Genomic DNA, 22,996 nt, shown 5'->3' on the forward strand with positions numbered 1-22,996 from the left:
AACATTTATTTTCTAAAATAATTATTTATTTTATTTTTTAATTTTATTTTAATTATTTTGGGTTTATAATATAAAATTTTCCCTAAATAATTATTAGTTCATTTAATTTAGATTTAATAAAAACAACATTTATTTAAAATAATTATTTTATTTTTCACTCTTATTTTAATTATTTTAGATTTAATGAATACAATATTTTTCCAAAATACTTATTTAAATTTTATTCTTATCCATTGATAAGATTATAATTTTAGATTTTAATAACTCGAGATTATTTGAATTATTTTTTATAAATTGGGTAAAATAAATTTTAGTGTCTACAATAATATTTTGTTAATTATTTTTAATATTTAATCATTATTTTTTACTATCTTAATTTTCATTTTTTGGATAGCAAAGAGAAATTCATATATATATTCTTTAACTTATAATATCCACTTAATTGGTTAAATAAAATCGACTCCAAAGACTACATATTTATATTTTGTCTACTTCATAAATAACCAACAATATTGATATATTTATAACTAAATTTCACTCGTTTTTTTTCCATTCCAGATACAAATTAGATATGAGGTTAGAGATGAATCAGGAAATACATTGTTTTTTTTACAGTCAATAACTTGGTTAATTTATCTATTTTAGATTATTGTAATTATATCCGAATTGTAATAATAATTTGTCATTGTCATTATCATATATGTCATCGTGAAAGATTGTATTTTATAAAAGTGTTTGATCCAAGTTAATCACTCATTTTTCAATAGATAAACATATTTTGGATGTATCTATGTTGGTAGTTTTATACAAATTTGAAACGTGACTTTTATATTAAATTAATTTTTTATTAGGAGAACATCAATTTCCGACAATGTTATTGAAGATTTTATTTTTCAATTTTATGTCATCAAATAAATTTGTTTATAATATTGTTGTGTCTATGTTATTAAAACTACAAACAAATCTATAGATTCTTGCTCGACCATTGACAATTTACTATAACAAAAACGACAGTAAATTTAATTGTTTTTAGTTTTTAATTTTTAATTTTTAATTTTGTTTTTTCAAACTTTTTTTAATTTATATACGCACACGAGCATTTTGCTACTTTAAATTAAAGATATATATATTGTGCAGTCACAAGAAAGAAAAAGAGAATAGGAGAAAAGAGAAGAAAACACAATAAAAAAGAGAAAATATCTTTGAAATAAAAAAAGAGAATAAAAAAGAGAAAATATCTTTGAAATAAAAAAGGGAAGAAATAAAGAAAGCAAGGAAAAAAAAAGAACTCTTGTTTCTTTTGTTGTATTTTACTTATTTATATATTATTTTTAAGCTATAAAATATCTTATTTTATTTTATATACTAACAAATAAGTAATATATATTTTAAAAGTTAACCCAAATATTTAGATGTCTAATTTTTTAATTTAAATATTTGTTACTATTTTATTTTTCTGCTTTTTTAATTGAACTTTTTCTTATTTGTTTTTGTAGGGAAAAGTTCAATAAAAATAAATTTAAAATATTTAAAAACTCAAAAATAAAATAGTAAAAAATATTTAAATTAAAAAGAAAAATTAAAAAAATATTTAATTAACAATGTATGGGAGGATTGACGAATAGTTTTCAGGCATTGGTTTATGGTTTCATTTTGGTGTCAATTTGCATAATTTGTTAAATTCTCTCTATTTTGGATTACTAGGACATGGTTTTTTTGGGTGTGAAGGAATGCTAGGACATATGGTTTATTTCATATTGGGACAATGGATAGTCAAGTGTCCTTTGGTCATCATGAATAACCGAGAGATATGTGGAAATTATTTTGGTATTTAGATTGACATGATTTTTGTTGTAGTCGGTTCCGAGTTTGACGTGAGTTTGACGTCTTTCAATGAGTGTATTTTTTTTAGAGTTGTGTTGCAGTATAAGAGTAACCATCCTAACTCTTATTCAAATAGTCGAGATCTTACAATTCAAATGTTTAATGAAAATCTCGCATTTAAAATAAACAAAAAGTAATTTTTAAAGTTAATGAACAATGTATTTCAAATTTATTTATTAATCATTTTTTAATTTAATAACTCTTATGTAAAATTTGTTGCAATTATAATACACTATAGCGGTTTACTCTATTTTCCATTTGATCTATTTTTTTCTTATATTCTTTCTTATTGATATTCCATTGAGTTCTTTAAGGGCAAAAGACCTCTCATCATATGGATAAATTATCTAAATGAGTGTAACCATAATTTACATATTTATTAACCATAAAGATGTGGTATAAGATATGAGTATAGAATAAAGAAAGTGGTATAAGACATGAGTATGTATGAATCTCTTTTTTCTTCTTTTTATTTCTATTTTTTTTTATAGGAAACTAATGTAACCCCACATAACTATAACCTCATATTACATTTATTTATGAACCTCTTCGTTTAGAAATCATAGTGTTGGAATTTCATCTTTATTTTTGGTGCTTATGGCTTAGTTGAGGAATCTTTGTTAGTGACGTGTAAAAACCGCATACCTAGGTTTTTTAAGAGAAGTTTATAACAATGTCCGACACAACAAACGCATAAAAACATGCCTTAAAACTACAATAAAACTTGAAATAAATCACATATTGAAGTTTAGGTTAAAACATCCACAAAAATATAGCATATAACACACCACACAAACATATATAGGTTCTCGAGAACACATAATTACCATAAAATCACATCTTTCCAAGTCTCCTCATTCCTTCTTTTCCTTACTTTAAGTCATACTTTTTATGTTGTAGAAAAAATAACAATAGGGCTTCTCACTTTGTGTGTTGCGTCTACCCATGACAAAGAAGCAGAGACAAAGGTGTCTATGGACAATGTTCCCTCAACAGTCACCGTGAATGACTGAGTTTGTCCGACACTAGAAAAAGACAGTGTGCTGGGCACGACTTGTATATTCAATATTGCTGGAGCAAGAACCGCGACACTGTAAGTAGATGATGCCAATCCCACGTTGGTAACTCTTCTATTGAATGTGACGTTAAAAGGAATTGAAGATAACACGCTGGCAGAAAATGAAGGCAGGTTCAGATTCAAAGAAGTATCACTCCCAGAACTGGAGCAAGTACTAGTGTCATCCGTAACAATTTGCAACTGCCTGTCGGTGTAGCCTTGCCCGCACAAGAACTGCACATAGTCCGCTTGATTGGCATCATACACAAGACCAGGATTAAGGGCCGCTACAGGGTTTATTTGACCTGATCCATAACCAAATTCTGCTAGAGGAGTTGTGTCTGGGCTCATCTCAAAGGCTGTAAGAGAATAATTTGAAATTTAAAGTTTCTATATATTTAATTATGCTTCTCAAAAAATGTATATATATACCAGTGGTCATAAGAGCGGACTTTATAGCAGCAGCAGACCATAATGGATTGAAGGTTTTGACATAAGCGGCTGCACCAGTAGCATGTGGGCAGGCCATTGATGTGCCCGATATGATGTTAAATGGAAGTCTTCTAGTATCTGCTTGTATTTCCGTAGGAGAATTTCCAAGTGTCCATGCTGCCAAGATATCAACACCAGGCGCAGACAAATCCGGCTACAACAAAAAACCATTTTCACAAAGATCAAGCTTCCTCCTCTTTAACATTATGGTAAAAAATACAAAGGTTATAGACAAAGAGGAAAACTTATAAAACCTTGAGGATGTTAAATGATAAAGGATTCGGTCCCCTGGATGAGAAGGTTGCAGTATATGGCGCAAATTCATCAATAGCTTCATTACTCTTCATAATACTTGCAGTTGGATTGCTGTTTCATAAAAACAAAAATCAAAGAACAAATTTATAATTGCAATATTTTAGAATTCATCTATAGTACTATATGTATACCTTTCTGTGCTAATATAGGTCAGGATGAGGCTTCCTTCGACACTGCTAACATAAGTTGTAGGTAGGGCAAACACAAAAGCATAGTCTTTGGGTCCATCTCCTTGTATCACCATACCAGCTGCACCAGCCAAAAGAGCTGCTTCCCCTAAATTAAATTGGTCACAAACGATAATCTTACCTTTTACCAATGTCGGATCAAGGGAGTCCTTTTGGCACAGCCTGCAGTGTAGTTCAAATATTGTTAGTTCACACAACCATTCATGTTACGAGTGTGAAGATTCGAACTTTTCCACGGAAGAATTTATGAATCAATTTGTATACAGATTTAGAATCCTTTTGCAATACCTAGATACAGTACCAGGAACATTCCCTGTTTTATTTGGCACATTACCAGCATACACTATAGGGGAGAAACCATTTGGAACAAAAGTGTTCACTGTAACTCCCTGCGTTAAAGAGACAGAATGAATAATCAGATCGAACGATGATAGTTTCCATGCTTTGCTGAAACAAGAAGAAATGATAGTGAAAGGCTTCACCTGAAAATTCGCAGCGTTACCCAGTTGCAAACCGGTAAGGAAATTACGATCAATAGTGCTTGCTGCAACTGAAAGTGCCCATGGAGCAACATTCGAGATAGTTCCAGATGACGGACCTGAGTTTCCGGCAGACATTGACGTAAGAATTCCTCTTTTCATGGCGTGAAAACTTCCAATAGCTATCGAATCACTGAGATAGGGTCTAGCAACGGAAAATCCGATAGAAATTGATATTATGTCGACGCCATCTGTGATGGCATCATCAAATGCTGCGAGGATGTCGGCGTCTGAGCAACCGTCGGACCAACAAACTTTATATACGGCGATCCGCGAAGACGGGACTCCTCCTCGAGCTGTACCGTTGGCGAGACCGGAAAAGCTTGCCGAAGTAACAAGGTCGCCGGCGACCGTTGAAGCTGTATGAGTTCCATGACCCTGAGAGTCTCTTGGAGATTGGATGTCATTTTCGCCGAAGACTCCATCCATTTTGTAATACTTTGCTCCGATGATTTTGCTGCATTAAGATTGTAAGACCATGCTATTAGTCCTTGTAAAATTTGAAATGAACTGATTATTTTAGAATAAAAATCATTTGATGAAAAATTAATTATTTTTGTTGTTTTGGTCAAATGTTCAAAATAAACTTAGTAGTTAAAAAAATTATAAAAATGTACTAATGATAAGATGATAGTTAACTTTTCAAATAATACTTACTTATTACAAGTGAAATTGGTGAATACTCCACATGAACCTTTCCACTTAGTTGGTGGGAATCCGAATCCTATATCATTAAAGCTATCGGACTCGGGCCATATTCCGGTATCAATTACTCCAACAATGGTGTCACTTTCAACGGTTGTAGCTCTTTGAACTGTTTCAGAGAATCCCATGAAATCCCATGATCTTGTCGTGTGTAGTTGATTGATTTTATTCGGAAATACAGACACCACTCCTTGCATGGCTAATAATTATATGATTAGATCGATTAACATAGAGTTTGTATATATTTATAAGGAATTAACAAACTTACATGAAATTAGTTGAACTTCATCACTTGTTAATCGAGCGACAAAACCATTAAAACTGTTTTTATAACTGTAAATAATTGATGCCGAAGATGTGCTGCTCACAAACAAAAATGAAACTTAAATAGGATGACATTTATATTAAACTATAAACAAAACAAAAAATTGATTTTTTATATAAAAAGAAAGGGCAAGTATTAGTTACATTACCTGCCAAGAGCTTTTTGTAGAAAATTCAAATGTAATAAGGATGTTGGAATGCCCAATGTTAGTTTTAACTCTCCCAAGTAAACTATATACTCCTACATAGGCATAATAACATGTTATTATGTAAATATGACAATAATTAAAAATAAATTATGAATGACAAATTCAATTCTTTTGAACACTATGTTTATATTCTCACCAATATATTTTAACATCTTTGTTAATTCTACTAGCTGTCTATATACTAGTTTGTTATAATAATAGATTTAACACTTCTAACTTTTAAGTTTAATGTTTTTGTTTCTTTAATTATATTATAAATTAAATGATTAAAATAACTCTAGTATAATTAAAAATATTAATTTAATGCTTGAAGTATACAAATTGTTTGTCAGATTCATACAATTCTATAATTTTGAGACTATTGAGAGTATAATATTTAATTTAAAAGGAATAAAATGAAAATATGAAACTACTGACTCAATCTGAAAAGAACCATATTGTCATCCAATTAGAAGTTAGTGTGACATTTTATATATATAATGTTAACCTTTGATAACTTTATTTAAATCACACTACTAAAATTGGTTTGTATAACATGATTTGTAAGTGTGATTTGTTATTAATTAGTAAACATAATTGTCAATATTTTAATCATTTTCTTGCAAATTCTAATAACATTTAGAATGAGTAATAAGTATTGTTAAAATTATTGCGATATAAAAGATGAAAATTAGTGGTAAATTTTCTAAATGAATCTTGTAGCTTTAGGCTAAGCTAAAATTGATGTAAAATTTACATCCATTTTTTCTTAACATGGATTGTTCTATCAATGTGGTACAATTTAGGTCTACATCCTACAATCAAGACAAAGAAATCTATATCATTGTTATATGCAACTTAAAATAAGATCAAGATAAGCACATAACTATGTTAATTGATTTTTAAGGGATTCTAAGAAGAATCACTAATACTTGTATCATTGGACATTAGCTCTATATGAAAATGATCTTTCATAGAATCCCCTTCAAAGAAGGCCTAAGAAAATTTATCGAAAATATTAAAATGGAGTAAAGAGTAGAAATGCATACCTGTCGATCTTGCCCATGAGTATAGGGAAGAAGAATGGCAAAGAAAATAGATAATCCAAGAACAATTGGAACAATTGAATTTCTTTTTGTCAGCATCTTGTGAAATGTATTTTGGCTTAATTTAGATTGGAAGGAGGTACTTACTTATATATAGGAGTTAACTAAATATTGTATAATTGCTTAATTTTTAATAAAGAAAAAAAAAAATAGCTCTTAACATTATAGCTAGCACGACATATAATTGATTGACATTTTAAAATCAATTGCAAGCCTGTTTGATAATTATTTTATGCAATTTATGATTTGATGTGTCATATATATGATTAATTGGAATAAACGTAGATATCAAAGTTAAAAAATTGAAAATAAAATGGATAGTGTTGCTATTTGAGAATGGGTCAAACATAATATTAAGTTATTCTACTTGTAAATTTGTTTTTGCTTTATTTTGTCATTATTTGTAAATTTGTAATTCAATTGCCATTTGTGCAACTAATTAGGGTCATATTTATATTTATATAAGAAAACAAGGTAAATTTATATTTGAATTCAGGAAGATTCATTTTATATGAAAACATTAATTTATTGAAGCAAAAATACATTTATTAAGAATTTATCAAAGTACTTATGTTAAACTCATAATATCAAAGGGTGTGCTTATTCTTTTATTTTAAAGTTATAATTTTTTTTTATTAAAATGTCTTATCAAAAAGATTGAGATATCATGAAAGAAAAATGATAAACATAACGAAAAAAATCAGAGAAAGTAAGTTCAAGAATCAACGTGGCATGTCATGTGGGTAGAAAAGAGAAAATGTTAAAAATGTCCTGAAACGCACGTGAGTAGGTGGGAGAAAATTAAAAATGTCCCGAAACGCTCATTTCAGGTCTCGAAATGAGCGTTTTCGGGACGTGGAGACAACATGGCAGACCACGTCGGATTTATTGACTTGCTTTCGCTAATTTTTTCGTTGAATTTATCCTTCCTCATCAAAAGTGTACCAAAAATATGATAAAATCGTGAGTTATTACATTATTTGTTATAAATTATATAAAATAAAATAAAATCTTCAAAAGTATATAAAGATGACTCAATGCTCTTGATTAAAAAAACAAAGATCAAGGTGGATAATAACTCTTCTTGAAACCCCTAGGCCAAGTCTCCCTCCCTTTCAGCCATTGTACGTAGTTGATCAAACTATAAATCTTATATTGTCTCATTCTCAAACTTAAATTTAACAATGTTTTTTTTCTTATTTAGAGTGTGATTTTTCATAATTTTCTAATACTAATTGAGTTTATTCTCGTTTGTAATCTTGCCCCTTTATGTTTATGTGAAGTAATCTCGCACATTTGAGGAGTCGTTCATTCTTAATTAATGAATGTTTTTTTGTGTTCTTATTCTTATCAAAAGTGTTTTTACCTTCATGTCAACCTACATGATGTATATTTTTGTTCTCCCATCGTGTGTGGTCACAAAGATGGATAAAATTAAATGTAATTATTTCTGAAAACAATAGACTACTCGTTTTTATTTATTTTATGAGTTGAAATAAAATTAAACTATAAAAAACAATGGTTGGACATTCAGATTATTGTGGCTTTCAATAAAGCCTTATTACTTAAATAGTGTAATAGATTTGTGTCGGAGTAAGAACTTGAATTAATCATATGCAAGTATGGTCAATATTTTAAGTCTAGTTGATTCACCCAGAAGTCTTATTGTCTAGTGAGATTCAACACTTGGGATGGTATCTACACCATGTGGAAGAGTTTTGGGGAACATTTTTTTTCACTATGGTAATGGATATTCTATTAGTTTTTATTAGTATTTGTAGAGATGCCTTAATCAAAGCTATATTTGACGTTGGTCTAGTGATTTTGCTAGCGGATTCAGATATAAGAGAAGAATGGGCGGATACTATGCAGTACCGAGCTTTTGAATAATTTTAATGTTGAATATTATTACACTTTGTTTAATAAGGTCATATTTGTTGAAAAAGATTATGAGAGTCTAATATATCTTATAAGATATCTTTTTAGTTGGAGTATCATTTATTGTGATATTTTGATCATGATAGATGTATACGAAAGGGTATAATCATTGATAGACGTTATCACTCTAATGTCTCGCCCAGGTCGAGGAAATGAAGACACTCTCAACTAAGTTTGCATTGTCATGTTAAAGTACGTATTTGAAGTCTTTTTTTAGAATATGACCAAATCCAATGAGTTTTGATGCGGGCTGTTGTTTCTTATAGCAATGGACGGGGATGGCGAAAAAACGGGACTAAAAAATGGGTCTATATTTATGTTATTTTCTTATGTAATATCTTATTAAAAACAAATCAAAAATATATAATAACCATGCAACCCGTTAAAAATAATTTACATTATCATGAAATTTTCTTTATTATATTTATGGTGACTATATATAGTAGTCTTATAGAATTTGTCAATTTATTTTATAATACAGAATAATTTAATGTAAATGTAGATATATATTTATTTATTAAGATTTACCAACTCATTATAGTCAGTTGGGGAGCATTTCTCTTGAATCAGCCATGTTTTCAGTGTGATTGGTATTAATTATATAAAAAAAAGCTTTATAAATTAGGAAGAAACATAAGAAAATACAATTATATAATTAAATTCATAAGGTCTTTTTATATTAAAAGTAAACTTTGGGTTTGTTTGATATTAATTTTTAATAAAAAAAATATTAAACAAAGTTGATTATTTGAGTTATTTAAGTCATGACATAAATTATTTTTAACATTTGATATATATTAATACAAATAATTAAATAAAGTTGGTTTAATATTTTAGTTGACAATTTAAATGATTTAAAAAAAAGAAGAAGAGAGAGTTTTATTCAAACCACCAAACATAACCTAAATATTCCCATCATTCATTCATCATGATGGATAGTGGATACCAAGTATAAACGAGAAAGAAAAAATAAATAAAAAAGGTCATTATTAGTTCATCACAATACAATTAAAAGAAAAATTAAATTGTGATCTTAAATTGTTCTAAAATACAGCTTGCTTCAAAAAATTTCAATATTTGATTTTTCTAAATGGCACGAACGAAACGATTGGCACAAACGGAATGATCGACAAGATATCAAGCTCGCAGTTTTCTTGTTGTGTTCGCGGTTTCTAGTTGCTTCGGGTCTCTTTCGGCACGAACGACACGAATATCACGGTAACTCTAATAGCTAGCTAGGTCGTTCATTCACCTGCAAAACTTAGTTGGAATGTTAGGGTTTCTAATTTACACAGTTCTGTAATAGTTAGGGTTTTATAGTGTACCTTGTTCTATAATTACTCTATTTTTGTTGTTATTTTCTGTTCTTCATTAAAATGGGAAGAAAGAAAAATAACAAGGATAAGGAAGTCAAAGAATTTGTGATGAAAGGTGTAAGAGAAGCAACTGGAAATGAAATTGATAGGATTGCTAAAGAAATTATCCATGAAAATTAGGAATGCAACAAAAGTCAAAAACCAATTACTGATAAAAAATTCTAAAGAAAATGTAGCAAGAAAAAGCAGAGGAAGAAATAAGGAATTTGGAAAGTTGGTTACAATGAAAAAGCGACTGAAAAATCAAATCTCAAAGCTCTTGATGCACGCAAAGAAAGGAGAGATTGTGCTCAACAAAAAAAATGCAGCAAACAACTTTCCAATTGAATGTACACTATCTTAAGGACTAAAATTTACTAAAGAAGGAAGATTATGAAAAGATAGTAAACTGGTCAGTTGAAACAATGAGGGAACTGATGAAGTCCCCAAAATCTAAGACCTATACTATCAGGAGCAATTCCAGTTGGAGAGTAAACGAAGTCTGGAAAAATAATGCAAAAAAGAAAGTAGAGGATCATGCTTATAAAGGAAAAATCTATTTGGGCGATATTAAAACAAAAGTGAAGGTACCCACTTCTTCTTTTGAATTTAAACTACCAACTGAAGTGGAGGAGAAATGTGTTCAAGAATTGGAAAATGTAGTGGTTGGAAACTACATATGGAAGAATAGAATATCATTCCCAGTTACCAAGGAAGCTTAATGAAACAATGGGAGAATAAGGGACTAGAGAAGGTTTCTACAAATATACATAATCTCTATTTTCTGTAGTTTAAGAGGAATCAAACTTGGATGATATTCTGAAACATGGGCATACTTATATTTCATCAAACTGTATGAAGCTGGAGAGATGGTCTGAAGAATTAAACCTGCTAAGCAAACCAAAAGAAACAACACAGATATGGTTTAAGCTTTGGAACATTTCAACACACATGTACAATGCAGAAGCTCTAAGTCACTTTGCAAGTTTATTGGGAAAACTATTATACATGGACCCAATTACATAAGGAGAAGAACAACTTACCTTTGCTAGAATAAGTATTGAAGTGCATCCTCGAAGTACGCTTCCAAAGAACATGACAATAGTTGACAAAAAATGAAAGTCTACAGTAATGAAAATCTCATATGAATAGAGGCTAGATATGTGTGTTTTCTGTAATACTTTTCAACATGTTAGTACTAAATGTGCATAAGCAATTTAGGAAGATCATAAAATCCTAAAAGACCAAGATGAAGAAAAACAGAAAAATGAAACGGACGAATCAAGGATCAAAGAGAATATTGGGGAAGTTAAAGAAAATCAGTAAGGAAAAAATACAGAGGAAGAAATCAAGGAAAAATCAAAAAAGGAAGAAAGTAATGATGTAGAGAAAGAAAGTAAGTAGAATCAGATAATGAAGAAATCAATAAAATTGATGAAATAAGGGATTCTGAAAAAGATAAACCTAAAGACAAGGAAGAGGAAGAGACAGAAGATGAAAACAAAGATACAATAGGAGAGAAAAATAAAGAGGAAACTAAGGTTGTTGATCATCAAACACAAAAAACTGAAGCAGAGAAAAGTAGTGACAAAAACCCTAAAATCCTAAAAAAGAATACATTTTATTATGTTAGTACAAGTTCATATAAAGGAAGATTAAACAATAAGAGCAGACATACATCATCATCTTCTTCAATTCAATCTCCCTTCATGAAGAACGCGAGAAGATTGAGACGTGGAAGAAGGCTATGGTCAAAAAACGGATATGGAGATAACATAGGTTGTGATAGCTATATTGTAGTCTTTGTTTATTTTAATCTGTATTTTGTAATGTGATTTGACTTCCAACATTCAGAAACTTTTGAATTTTTTATTTGTCATCTTACAATCAAAATTATGGTTTGTCTAGTTTCAATTATTGACCCCTTCCACTTTTAGGCTTTTTAAAAAAAATGATGTTAAACTGTTTTCCAAAAAAAATACTTGCTTCAGAATTAGATTGCACACATGAAAGGAAAAAAAACAATGATGAATTGTTCTAAAACTATTATAATTATTATCTTTTGAACAAATGTCAAAAGTTTGGAAAAGCAAACAAAACAGGAGGAATCAAACTCACTACAGTACAAAAAAATGTATAATTCAAAAACAAACATTTATAGAAAATGGGTAAAATATATCTAAAATTTTAAAAAATGTACACAAAAATAATTAGGAAGTCAACCCTCAACTCAGTCATAGTCATAACAAAAATCGTTCAAAGTCTAACGAGCATGTAAATAATCTTTTAATCCATTCAAGCCAAATGATCTTAAAAGAATAATCGGGATTAGAAGATTGTTCTTACAAGATTATGTTAATCTTTTTAATAGTATTCAACAATTAAGGAAGACAAACATGATATTATGTGTTAGAAGATTATATTTAGCTTATGGTTTTGAGCACTAATTTCTTAGTTGATTTATCTAATCTTAGTTATTTTCTATCTAAACACTAAGCTTTTGTTACACTCAATTGATAATAAAATTTAGATGTTTGTTCTACCTTCTCTCTTATTTTAGAATTTTTTTTATATATATTTCTATGTTCTTTAATATGGTATGGTAGCTCATAAATTTATTTTAGATATATCGAGTCTAATGTTCCTTTATATCTATATTGGGTTCTTCTGTTTTTTTGTTTCGGATCTTCATGTATGTTTTAGTTAGTGTTAGAATATAAAGAAATTGTATTAGAATGTTATATCTAGATTTACATAAGTTATGTCTAATATATAAGAATTAAATTAAACTTATTAGAAAACTAATATATTATATTAATATTTATCACAATTTATTGTGATAATATCTTACAAATATATTATATTATGAATATAATATAACATCCCTAAGGACTTGATGTTGAAGACGAGATATTGAAATGTTGATGATGTATTCTTCAAATTCTGAAACTCGTGAGCTCCATCCAATTATTGGATAGCAATGTTTTGACTGATAAACAAGTGAAGAGGTAGAATCCCATGGGTATTGAATGTTGGGATAAAATAACAATCGAATGAACACCGAAGTTACTCGTGAGTCTCGAGATCCATAATAACACTTTTCTGATATTTTTAGGTATTATACTCAATCTTATATCAATGCAATCGCAGGTACATCCTTCTAAATAATTTTGTACAATTATTTACGTAATCTAAACCTATCATTGTTTATGACCCATTGACTACTAATTAAAAGAAATATAAATTTTGTAATAGCCAGACTTTAACTTTATGAATAAACTGTCATTCGATGGGTGCAGAGAATATAGCGCGAAACCCTTTCCCGAGCGTAACCAAAAAATGAACCCCTTATATAAAGTATGATTGCAAAGGTACCTTTTTGACCAAAATTAACTAGTAAAGACCTTAGGGGTGTTGTGGAACATAGCGTCTAAAAATTGTTTCCCACACGTAACCAAACGTCGAACTCACTCTCTTAATTTTTAAAAATTAGGTGACGACTCTATAGTCGTGAGGTTAATTAATATTGAAAATTTTAAAGTAGGCCTATGACATACTTTCCATTAAAAAACTCTCAATCTCTTCCATATTCGACAGGATGATAAGTTATGAAATTGTCTACAAAGTCTCATTTTATAAACTTAAATTTTCAAACCTTAAAATTATTTCCTTTCACATTTTCAAAATCAACTTTAAAAGAGCGTCCCAGATTTTTTCAAACTCGTCAATCAAAACGTTTTTAAAAATCGATCCCACCTCTCTAAATTCTTATTACCTAATTTTCATCGTCTTGATCAAACTGGCCGCCAATACCATATTGTGATCCCCAATAAATATTTCATGAAATGCATCACAAACACAAATTCAAAACTCTCTGTCTTATCAATTAAACTGACATCCATACCAATACTATCATCATTAATACAATCGTCATGAACATTTTCAAGCACTTTTAAAACAGAATTTTATGAAAACATCAATCGGACAATAGTCATATAATGTGAACCCAAATGAGTATTCCCTGGTCATTTTAAACTAATGTCCTAATTCTTTCCTTTACTACTAACAATATCTCCTTTCTCCAAACCTTCTAAAAGTCTATCATGTTTAACTTGTCTAAATTTATCTTTTCTTTTTATATGAAGCACCATAAATCTTCACAATTATAATAACATACTTGAAAAATCGCTCAAAATCAGATTACTTTTAGCAACTGCTACAAAACAAGTTGAAGTTGATGAGAAAAACAATTGACATACCTTGTAGATGAATATTCCTTCAATATGAGAGCCTTCAATCAATTATACTCACCTCACATATTTGAGGCTCCATCATATCCTTCACCCCTCAATCTTGATAATGATAATTTATGTTTGCAAATAATTCATCAATTGCCTTCTTCAAGGAAATAGAAAAAGTGTTAGACACATGCACAATAGCAAGAAATCTTTCAATGACACATTCATATTTGTTCACATATCTTAAAACAACTCCCATTTTTATTTTTGACTGAATTATCTCGACACTCATCAACCATAAGAGAAAATACATTGTCTCATATATCATTAAGAATGACATTTGTGACTTTAGCAGCACAAGCCCGTGTTAACTCTTTTGACTTTTTGGAGACTTCATTTGATTGTTTCTAGGGGCATTATCACTCATTGTCTTGGAAATCTCGTCATCTTTAAGTATACTACATAATCAATTTAAGAAAGTTACCTTTATTTAAAGAGTTTAGTGACTCGTCTTGTCCACGAAAAGGAAAACCTTGCATCAAAAGAAAGCGTGTGACATTTAAATGTCGTTAATCGACTACAATACACAACCTCCATTACGTGTCCATGTGCTTGTAGAAATGTGAAACATTTTCATTGATTTTTAAAAGCCTCAAGTTGTGTTCTCTCGTCATTGTGAACACTAGCTTTACCACCATGTGTATTAAATACTTCAATCGCTTTTATCCAATTTCTTATTCCTGAATTAGTAAATGCATCATCTATAACTCGACATTCTCTGTGAGATTTTGTAAAGAGATAGCACTAAAAACAAAAGGCAGCATCTTTTGATATGTTATACTCTAACCATGAAAACATTTTAAACAAAACATCTTGAAAACTCCTACACACTTTACCAAATTGTTTTCGAGGATAGCTATGACCAAATGGTTGACAAGAGCCTCTAATCAAATATTCAAACTTGATCTCTAATAAAAATATCAAATTCATTAATTGGTTTGCGTAGCCCTGGATTACTAATAACATCATCTGGGTTGAATTCAATGCAATAATGTTTTTTCTTACTGATTTCTTCATTAACACTTTTACAAGAGTCAACACTTTGTTTGAAATACTTCTCCATAACCTATATAAGTATATTACAGTAAAATAAACACAATAATTAAATAAAAAGACAAGTTTTATCAGAATTATACCAAATTCTTTTTTTAGGAAAACAACTTAGTGTTATTTCTTTAAAAATACCCAAATAAGGGGAAAACTATAAAAGTTTAAGATCAGATTTAGATAATTTCTAGATTTGACAATGAAACAATAATTTAATTACATACATCAACAAAAATCAATTAGCGCCTATAGAATTTTCACTTTGATTTTACTTGTGACTTTCTCAAACGAAATATCCCATATATGGCAGAACTTTCTATTCTCTTCATTCTTTTTGATTCTTCTCTAGGATTGAATGAGTGCATTTTCATCTGAAGTTATATCTCCCCAAATATCTTCAGCAATTTTATTTCTTCCACTACGAGCTCTTGAATTTCTTTCTTTCCAGATATTGTAGATTATTGCTCCAAAGTAGCATTTCAACATACTTACATATAGAAGGATCTTCCTTTTACTTTATTCTTCATCTATTCTTGGATTTCTTCTCATGTTCTTAGAAAGTTGATGATGTTCATGTTTGCAGCATACTTCCTCCAGATTTGTATTACAAAAGAGAATTTCCCAAATAAATGGTTTATGATTTCCTCAACTCCCGAACATAGGACACAGTTGATATCAGGATTGTTTATGTATTTTTGAATTATGTCTTTTGTTGTCCACATTTTCCTGTATACCAGTTAGAGAATAAATCTGTGACGAGGAATAATCTTTGGAGACCATACCACATTATGTTAATCTACATCATCTCCTCTTGTTCTAACTATTTCCCATGCCTTTCCTGTAATGAACTTCTCGTTGCTTTCTGTTTTCCACTATATTTCATCATTTCTTTCATTGAGTTGCTTCTGCCTCATTAGGTTTAGGATTCTATCACCTTCTGTAATACGCCTTAGAAGTGAATCACATTTATCTTCATAGACGTCTCTAAATAAGTACTTGATGCATTCTCTTCTAACTCTGCTTCCTTGCATTTCTGTTTTGAATATAATGAGAATATTATCTAGCGTCAAAGATCATGCCAGAATAGCAAGGTTTTAAAAACCGTCCCGGTTATCGGCCCGGTTTTCTGGGTGAACTCCGGTTTAACCGGTCCAACCGGTTTCAACCAGTGGTTGAACCGAATTTAAGTTCTCTTCTCTCCGCCTTCTTCCATCCCAGGTCACCACTTGGTGAATAAACTCTACACCCAATACACCCAAGATGGTGTCTCTGTAAGAAGGACGTCAAGGTGAGTGTTTATGCAAGAAGGACATCAGCGGAAACCCCAACCCCAGGTCTGATTGATTCATTATTTGAGGGTATTGATTTTTATTCAACCATCACTGATGTCCAGAGTGTAAGGTTTTCCAAGTGAGAGAGTACAATCAACAGAAGAATCCCACTGATAATCTTAATTGATTTATCTTGCATAGCCGATGTCTGATTGATTCATTGTTTGAGGGTATTGTCCAGGGTGTCCCACTGATGTCTTCTTCTTGAAGGTCGATGATCCAGTCTTGAGAGAGAGGAGAAGAGGTAGGTAGATCAGTCTTGAAGAGAGAGAGGAGAAGAGATAGGTAGATCAGTCTTGAAGAGAGAGAGAGAAGAGGTCCATGGTTTTAATGTTTAAAATAAAGACCTTTCGGACCGGATATTTCCGGTTCGTTTTTTCGGTTGAACCGTCCGGTCGGACCGGATTTTGACCGGTTCGAAAGGTGACCGCATTAAAGTAAAAAACCGGACCGTCCCTTCAACCGTTTCGCGGTCGGACCGGTTGAATCGGCGGTCCAACCGCGTATTTTAAAACCTTGCAGAATAGTACCCTTGTTCTATTTCCAATTATGGTTTACACCATTTGAAAGACATCTTTTCTTATTTTTATGATCATCTTCAATGATCATGTCATTTTTTCATTGATATTTCGTGTCCAGATACTCTTTAGACTTTATGTAACAAGAATATCACTAGTATTTATGAATTAAACACATATTTTAAAGACTGGAATTAAAAATTAGAGGTAATATGTATCGAAAACACATTTTAGGCTTTCATGATAAAGAAAAGGATTTTGGGGCGGGAGTCTGTAACAGGGAGCTGGAATAAAATCAAAAGACTTTTTCACAAATCTTATATAGAAACTTGAATCATGAATGTGGAGCAATGGTTTGAAAGTTGAAGCTATTTATGAAAATTAAATCTTAAAATCGGAAAATCCCTTCAGTTAAAAGAAACTTTTCGTTTTCTTTTGGGGACAGCCGAACAACGAAGAGGGGTTTGCCTTCTTCCGTAACGGCCGACGGCTCTTACATTTTGCAACTCGGAGTGTCGGAATTAGAATTGGACTTCAGTTCTCTTCTTCACCCCTCAGAAGTTGAAAACTCTAATGCAAGTGTAGGCGTGCAATGGACGGGATCCCGGATACTCCTTCTCCTCTTCATTCCAATCCAATTACATTAATTATATTTTATAATTGACATTTAAAAATAGCTAAATAAGTATCTAATTATTATATTATATAATATAATTATATCTCTAACATTTCTATATATTTAAAAGTTAAAACATATCTTATTTTTTTTATCTTACTACTAATCAGTAGATTGAGCATCATCAGTACAGGAGTTAGATGATGCAGGCCCATGCTGGTCTCGGTTGATTCAACCACTGTTGCAAGGAAGAAAAAAATAAGAAAATAAAAGAGAAGGAAGAAAAAAATAAGAAAATAAAAGAGAAGGAAACAAGATAAAATGAGAAGATGTCATTGAAATAAAAAGGGAAGAAATAGAGAAAGAGGAGAAAAAAAAAAGAACTACTTGTTTGTTTTGTTGTATTTGATTTAGTTTGGTGCCTGTTATTATCTGTTTGATTTTACTATTTTCCACTATAATTATTAAAAAATTATAAAATTTGTATTTGATATGCTAAATTTAAATTAGGAGAGTCAAAATTTTAGAATTTTCTATTTTAAAATTAATGTTTAGATTAATTGATATACAGTCTTTTTTGAAGATTATTTTATTAAAAAATCTAATATAGCATAGATGGTTGTGTTTAGAGTAACGGATGCACTTGCTCTAACAAAATCATAATTCTTGCATTTTTAATTTGAAGATAGATATTCATATTAGGATAGTATGTTTAGCTTATGGATTTGGGCTCTTATTTGTTCGATATTTATCTAAACCTTTTTCATTTTTTATTAGGATAATTTGTATTTTTTCTACTGAATTTTAAATCAATTTATATATTATTTTTAAGCTATAAAATGTCTTATTTTATTGTAAAAATATATTTTAAAAGTTAACAAAAATATTTAGATGTATATTTTTTTAATTTAAATATTTAGAACGTGTGTATTTCATTTTTTTAGAGTTGTGTTGTAAAGGAGGAACCATTCTAATTCACAAAGATCTTACAATTCAAATGTTAAATGAAAAATCTCACATTTTAAAACAAAACAAAAAAATCAAGTTAATGAACAATGTATTTTAAAAAAATTTAATTCCTCACACCGAGAGAGTTATTAATCGTTTTTTTTATTTAATAACTCTTATGTAAAATTTGTCGCAATTATAATACACTATAGCATTTGCTCTATCTTTCCTCTTCATCTAATTTATTTTATACTCTTTCTTATTGACATTCCATAGAGTTCTTTTAAGGTCAAAAGACCTCTCATCATATGGATATATTATGTAAATGAGTGTCTAAGCATAATTTACACATTTATAATGCATAAATAAGTGGTATAAGATATGAGTATAAAATAAAGAACTTGTATAAGATATGAGTATGAGAGTATGTATGAATCACTTTTTTCTTCTTTCCTCTTAGTTTAGAAATAATAGTGTTGGAATTTCATCTTTATTTTTGGTGCTTATGGCTTAGTTGAGGAATCTTTGTTAACCTAGGTTTTTTAAGAGAAGTTTATATCAATGTGACACAACCAACACATAAAAACTTGCCTTAAAACTACAATAAGACTTGAAATAAATCACATATTGAAGTTTAGGGTAAGACATCCACAAAGATATAGCATAACACACCACATAAACATAGGTTCTCGATGTACATTGTCCTAAAACAATTATTCTTCGAGAACCCATCATTACCATAAAATCACATCTTTCCATGTCTCCTCATTCCTTCTTTTCCTTACTTTAAGTCATACCTGTTTATATTGTAGAAAAAATAACAATAGGGCTTCTCACTTTGTGTGTTGCGTCTACCCATGACAAAGAAGCAGAGACAAAGGAGTTTATGGAAACTATTCCCTCAACAGTCACCGTGAATGACTGAGTTTGTCCAACACTAGAAAAAGACAGTGTGCTGGGCACGACTTGTATTTTCAATGTTGCTGGAGCAAGAACCGCGACATTGTAAGTAGATGGTGCCAATCCCACATTTGTAACTCTCCTATTGAATGTGACATTAAAAGGAATAGTAGATAACACGCGGGCAGAAAATGAAGGCAGGTTCAGATTCAAAGAAGTATCATTCCTAGAACTGGGGCAAGTGCTAGTGTCACCCGTAACAATTTGCAACTGCCTGTCGGTGTAGCCTTGCCCGCACAAGAACTGCACATAGTCCGCTTGATTAGTATCATACACAAGACCAGGATTAATGGCCGCTACAGGGTTTATTTGACCTGATCCATAACCAAATTCTGCTAGAGGAGTTGTCTTTGGGCTCATCTCAAAGGCTGTAAGAGAATAATTTGAAATTTAAAGTTTCTATATATTAAATTATGCTTCTCAAAAAATGTATATATATATACCAGTGGTCATAAGAGCGGACTTTATAGCAGCAGCAGACCATAATGGATTGAAGGTTTTGACATAAGCGGCTGCACCAGTAGCATGCGGGCAGGCCATTGATGTGCCCGATATGATGTTAAATGGAAGTCTTCTAGTATCTGCTTGTATTTCCGTAGGAGAATTTCCAAGTGTCCATGCTGCCAAGATATCAACACCAGGCGCAGACAAATCCGGCTACAACAAAAAACCATTTTCACAAAGATCGAGCTTCCTCTTTAACATTATGGTAAAAAATAACAAAAGTTATAGACAAAGAGGAAAACATATACAACCTTAAGTATGTTAGATGATATTGGATTCGGTCCCCTTGATGAGAAGGATGCAGTATATGGCGCAATTCCATCAACAGCTTCATTGCTCTTCAAAATACTTGCAGTTGGATTGCTGTTTCATAAAAATACAAAGAACAAATTTATAATTGCAATATTTTAGAATTCATCTAGAGGATTAGAACTATACCTTGTTGTGCTAATATAGGTCAGGATGAGGTTTCCTTCGATATTGCTAACATAAGTTGTAGGGAGGGCAAACACCCTGGCGATATCCTTGGGTCCATCTCCTCGTATCACCATACCAGCTGCACCAGCCAAAAGAGCTGCTTCCCCTAAATTTAATTGGTCACAAACGATAATCTTACCTTTTACCAATGTTGGATCTAGGGAGTCCTTTTGGCACAGCCTGCAGTGTGGTTCAAATAGTATTACATCACACAACCATTCATGTTACAAGTGTGAAGATTCGAAATTCATGATCTTTTCATCCTAGTGTAATACAATTTGTAATACCTAGATACAGTACCAGGAACATTCCCTGTTTTATTTGGAACATTACCAGCATACACTATAGGGGAGAAACCATTTGGAACAAAAGTGTTCACTGTAACTCCCTGCCGTTAAAGAGACAGAATGAATAATCATATCAATAAAACCATTGTATCCATGCATTGCTGAAACGAGAAGAAATGATAGTGAAAGGCTTCACCTGAAAATTCGCAGCGTTACCCAGTTTCAAACCGGTAAGGAATTTACGATCAATAGTGCTTGCTGCGACTGAAAGTGCCCATGGAGCAACATTCGAGATAGTTCCAGATGACGGACCTGAGTTTCCGGCAGACATTGACGTAAGAATTCCTCTTCTCATGGCGTGAAAACTCCCTATAGCTATCGAATCGCTGAGATAGGGTCTAGCAACGGAGGATCCGATAGAAATTGATATTATGTCGACGCCATCTGCGATGGCATCATCAAATGCTGCGAGGATGTCGGCGTCTGAGCAACCGTCGGACCAACAGGCTTTATATACAGCGATCCGCGCAGACGGGACTCCTCCTCGAGCTGTGCCGCCGGCGAGACCAGAAAAGCTTGCCGAAGTAACAAGATCGCCGGCGACCGTTGAAGCTGTATGAGATCCATGACCCTCAGAGTCTCTTGGAGATTGGATGTCATTTTGGCCGAAGACTCCATTGGTTTTGTAATACTTTGCTCCGATTATTTTGCTGCATTCATATTATAAAACCTAGCTATTGAAATGAAAATCATTTGATGAAAAATGAATTATTTTAGTTATTTTGATCAAATGTTAAAAATAAACTTAATGGTTAAAAAAATTATGAAAATGTATTAACTATAGGAATATAGTTAACCTATCAAATAATAACTTACTTGTTACAAGTGAAATTCGTAAATACTCCACATGAACCTTTCCACTTAAATGGCGGGGATCCGAATCCTATATCATTAAAGCTATCGGACTCTGGCCATATTCCGGTATCAATTACTCCAATAATAGTATCACTTTCGACGGTTGTAACTCTTTTAACTGTTTGAGAGAATCCCATGAAATCCCATGATCTTGTCGTGTGTAGTTGATTGATTTTATTAGGAAACACGGACACCACTTCTGGTATGGCTAATAATTATATAATTAGATCGATAAACATATAGGTATTTATAAGTAATCAACAAGCTTACATGAAATTAGTTGAACTTCGTCACTTGTTAATCGAGCGACAAAACCATTAAAACTTCTCTTATAATTATGAACAATTGATGCCTGAGATGTGCTTGATGCCTGAGATGTGCTTGACGCCTGAGATGTGCTGCTCACAAACAAAAATGAAACTTAAATAGGATGCATTTATATTAAACTATAAACAAATAAAGGGAAGTATTAGTTACATTACCCGATAGTAGCATTAACTAGACCCTCCATAATTATTAATGATGGAATAATTGTGTTTCTCTCTCCCAAGTACACTATATACTCCTACATAGCATAAATAATAACATGTTATTATGTAAACTAGTATGTAATTAGGAAAAAAAATGATTAAAATGTGATAAACATTTTAAATTTATTCTAATATATATTTAAATTAATTAACCACGGTTCTCGACTCGACAATTCGAATACTTTGAAAATTAAAGACCATTATATATATATAAATTAGTTAGTTAAAAAGTTAAACTTATATCGTTAAAACGTTCCGCGTTCATCAAATTTTGTGTTCAATTTAAAATATAAAGTCTTATTAGCCTAGTTGGTTAAAGGGTTGTACTTGTTTTTGTTTGGTTGCAAATTTGAAACATACCTATAACATTTTTAATTTTATTTTTAATCGTTTTAAGTTTACGTATGGATAAACCCAAAATCCGACTTAAATATTCATTTACTCTCACCTATATATCCAAATTAACCACAACTC

The 22,996-nt window shown here is 30.9% G+C and overlaps 2 protein-coding genes across 2 annotated transcripts; both read right to left on the reverse strand.

The window, feature by feature from the left end:
• Positions 1 to 2,749: 2,749 nt before the first annotated feature.
• On the reverse strand, positions 2,750 to 6,837 carry LOC124935314 (cucumisin-like). Its single transcript, XM_047475755.1, has 10 exons — positions 6,742 to 6,837; positions 5,654 to 5,745; positions 5,449 to 5,540; positions 5,133 to 5,379; positions 4,419 to 4,932; positions 4,225 to 4,325; positions 3,880 to 4,098; positions 3,688 to 3,799; positions 3,374 to 3,587; positions 2,750 to 3,300 (listed from the first exon to the last, which is right to left on the reverse strand). The coding sequence occupies exons 1-10, from the start codon at positions 6,835 to 6,837 to the stop codon at positions 2,774 to 2,776; spliced, it is 2,214 nt and encodes a 737-aa protein (XP_047331711.1). The 3' UTR covers positions 2,750 to 2,773.
• Positions 6,838 to 19,467: 12,630 nt separating this feature from the next.
• Positions 19,468 to 22,503, reverse strand: LOC124935315 (cucumisin-like). Its single transcript, XM_047475756.1, has 9 exons — positions 22,475 to 22,503; positions 22,263 to 22,390; positions 21,954 to 22,200; positions 21,274 to 21,787; positions 21,078 to 21,178; positions 20,752 to 20,970; positions 20,565 to 20,676; positions 20,253 to 20,466; positions 19,468 to 20,177 (listed from the first exon to the last, which is right to left on the reverse strand). The coding sequence occupies exons 1-9, from the start codon at positions 22,501 to 22,503 to the stop codon at positions 19,651 to 19,653; spliced, it is 2,091 nt and encodes a 696-aa protein (XP_047331712.1). The 3' UTR covers positions 19,468 to 19,650.
• Positions 22,504 to 22,996: the final 493 nt, after the last annotated feature.

The sequence above is a fragment of the Impatiens glandulifera genome, chromosome 4, assembly GCF_907164915.1.
Source record: "Impatiens glandulifera chromosome 4, dImpGla2.1, whole genome shotgun sequence".
In the NCBI taxonomy this organism is placed as follows: domain Eukaryota; kingdom Viridiplantae; phylum Streptophyta; class Magnoliopsida; order Ericales; family Balsaminaceae; genus Impatiens; species Impatiens glandulifera.

What these genes read in the sequence shown, in the direction of transcription:
- LOC124935314 (XM_047475755.1), bottom strand. Translation starts at nt 6,837, where the DNA reads ATGCTGACAAAAAGAAATTCAATTGTTCCAATTGTTCTTGGATTATCT. An exon ending in TGAAGTTCAACTAATTTCAT is followed by an intron (nt 5,380 to 5,448) that starts GTAAGTTTGTTA and finishes TATAATTATTAG; the next exon opens with CCATGCAAGGAGTGGTGTCT. An exon ending in ACCTATATTAGCACAGAAAG is followed by an intron (nt 3,800 to 3,879) that starts GTATACATATAG and finishes TTTATGAAACAG; the next exon opens with CAATCCAACTGCAAGTATTA.
- LOC124935315 (XM_047475756.1), bottom strand. Translation starts at nt 22,503, where the DNA reads ATGGAGGGTCTAGTTAATGCTACTATCGG. An exon ending in ACGAATTTCACTTGTAACAA is followed by an intron (nt 21,788 to 21,953) that starts GTAAGTTATTAT and finishes ATATGAATGCAG; the next exon opens with CAAAATAATCGGAGCAAAGT. An exon ending in GTTCCTGGTACTGTATCTAG is followed by an intron (nt 20,971 to 21,077) that starts GTATTACAAATT and finishes ACCACACTGCAG; the next exon opens with GCTGTGCCAAAAGGACTCCC.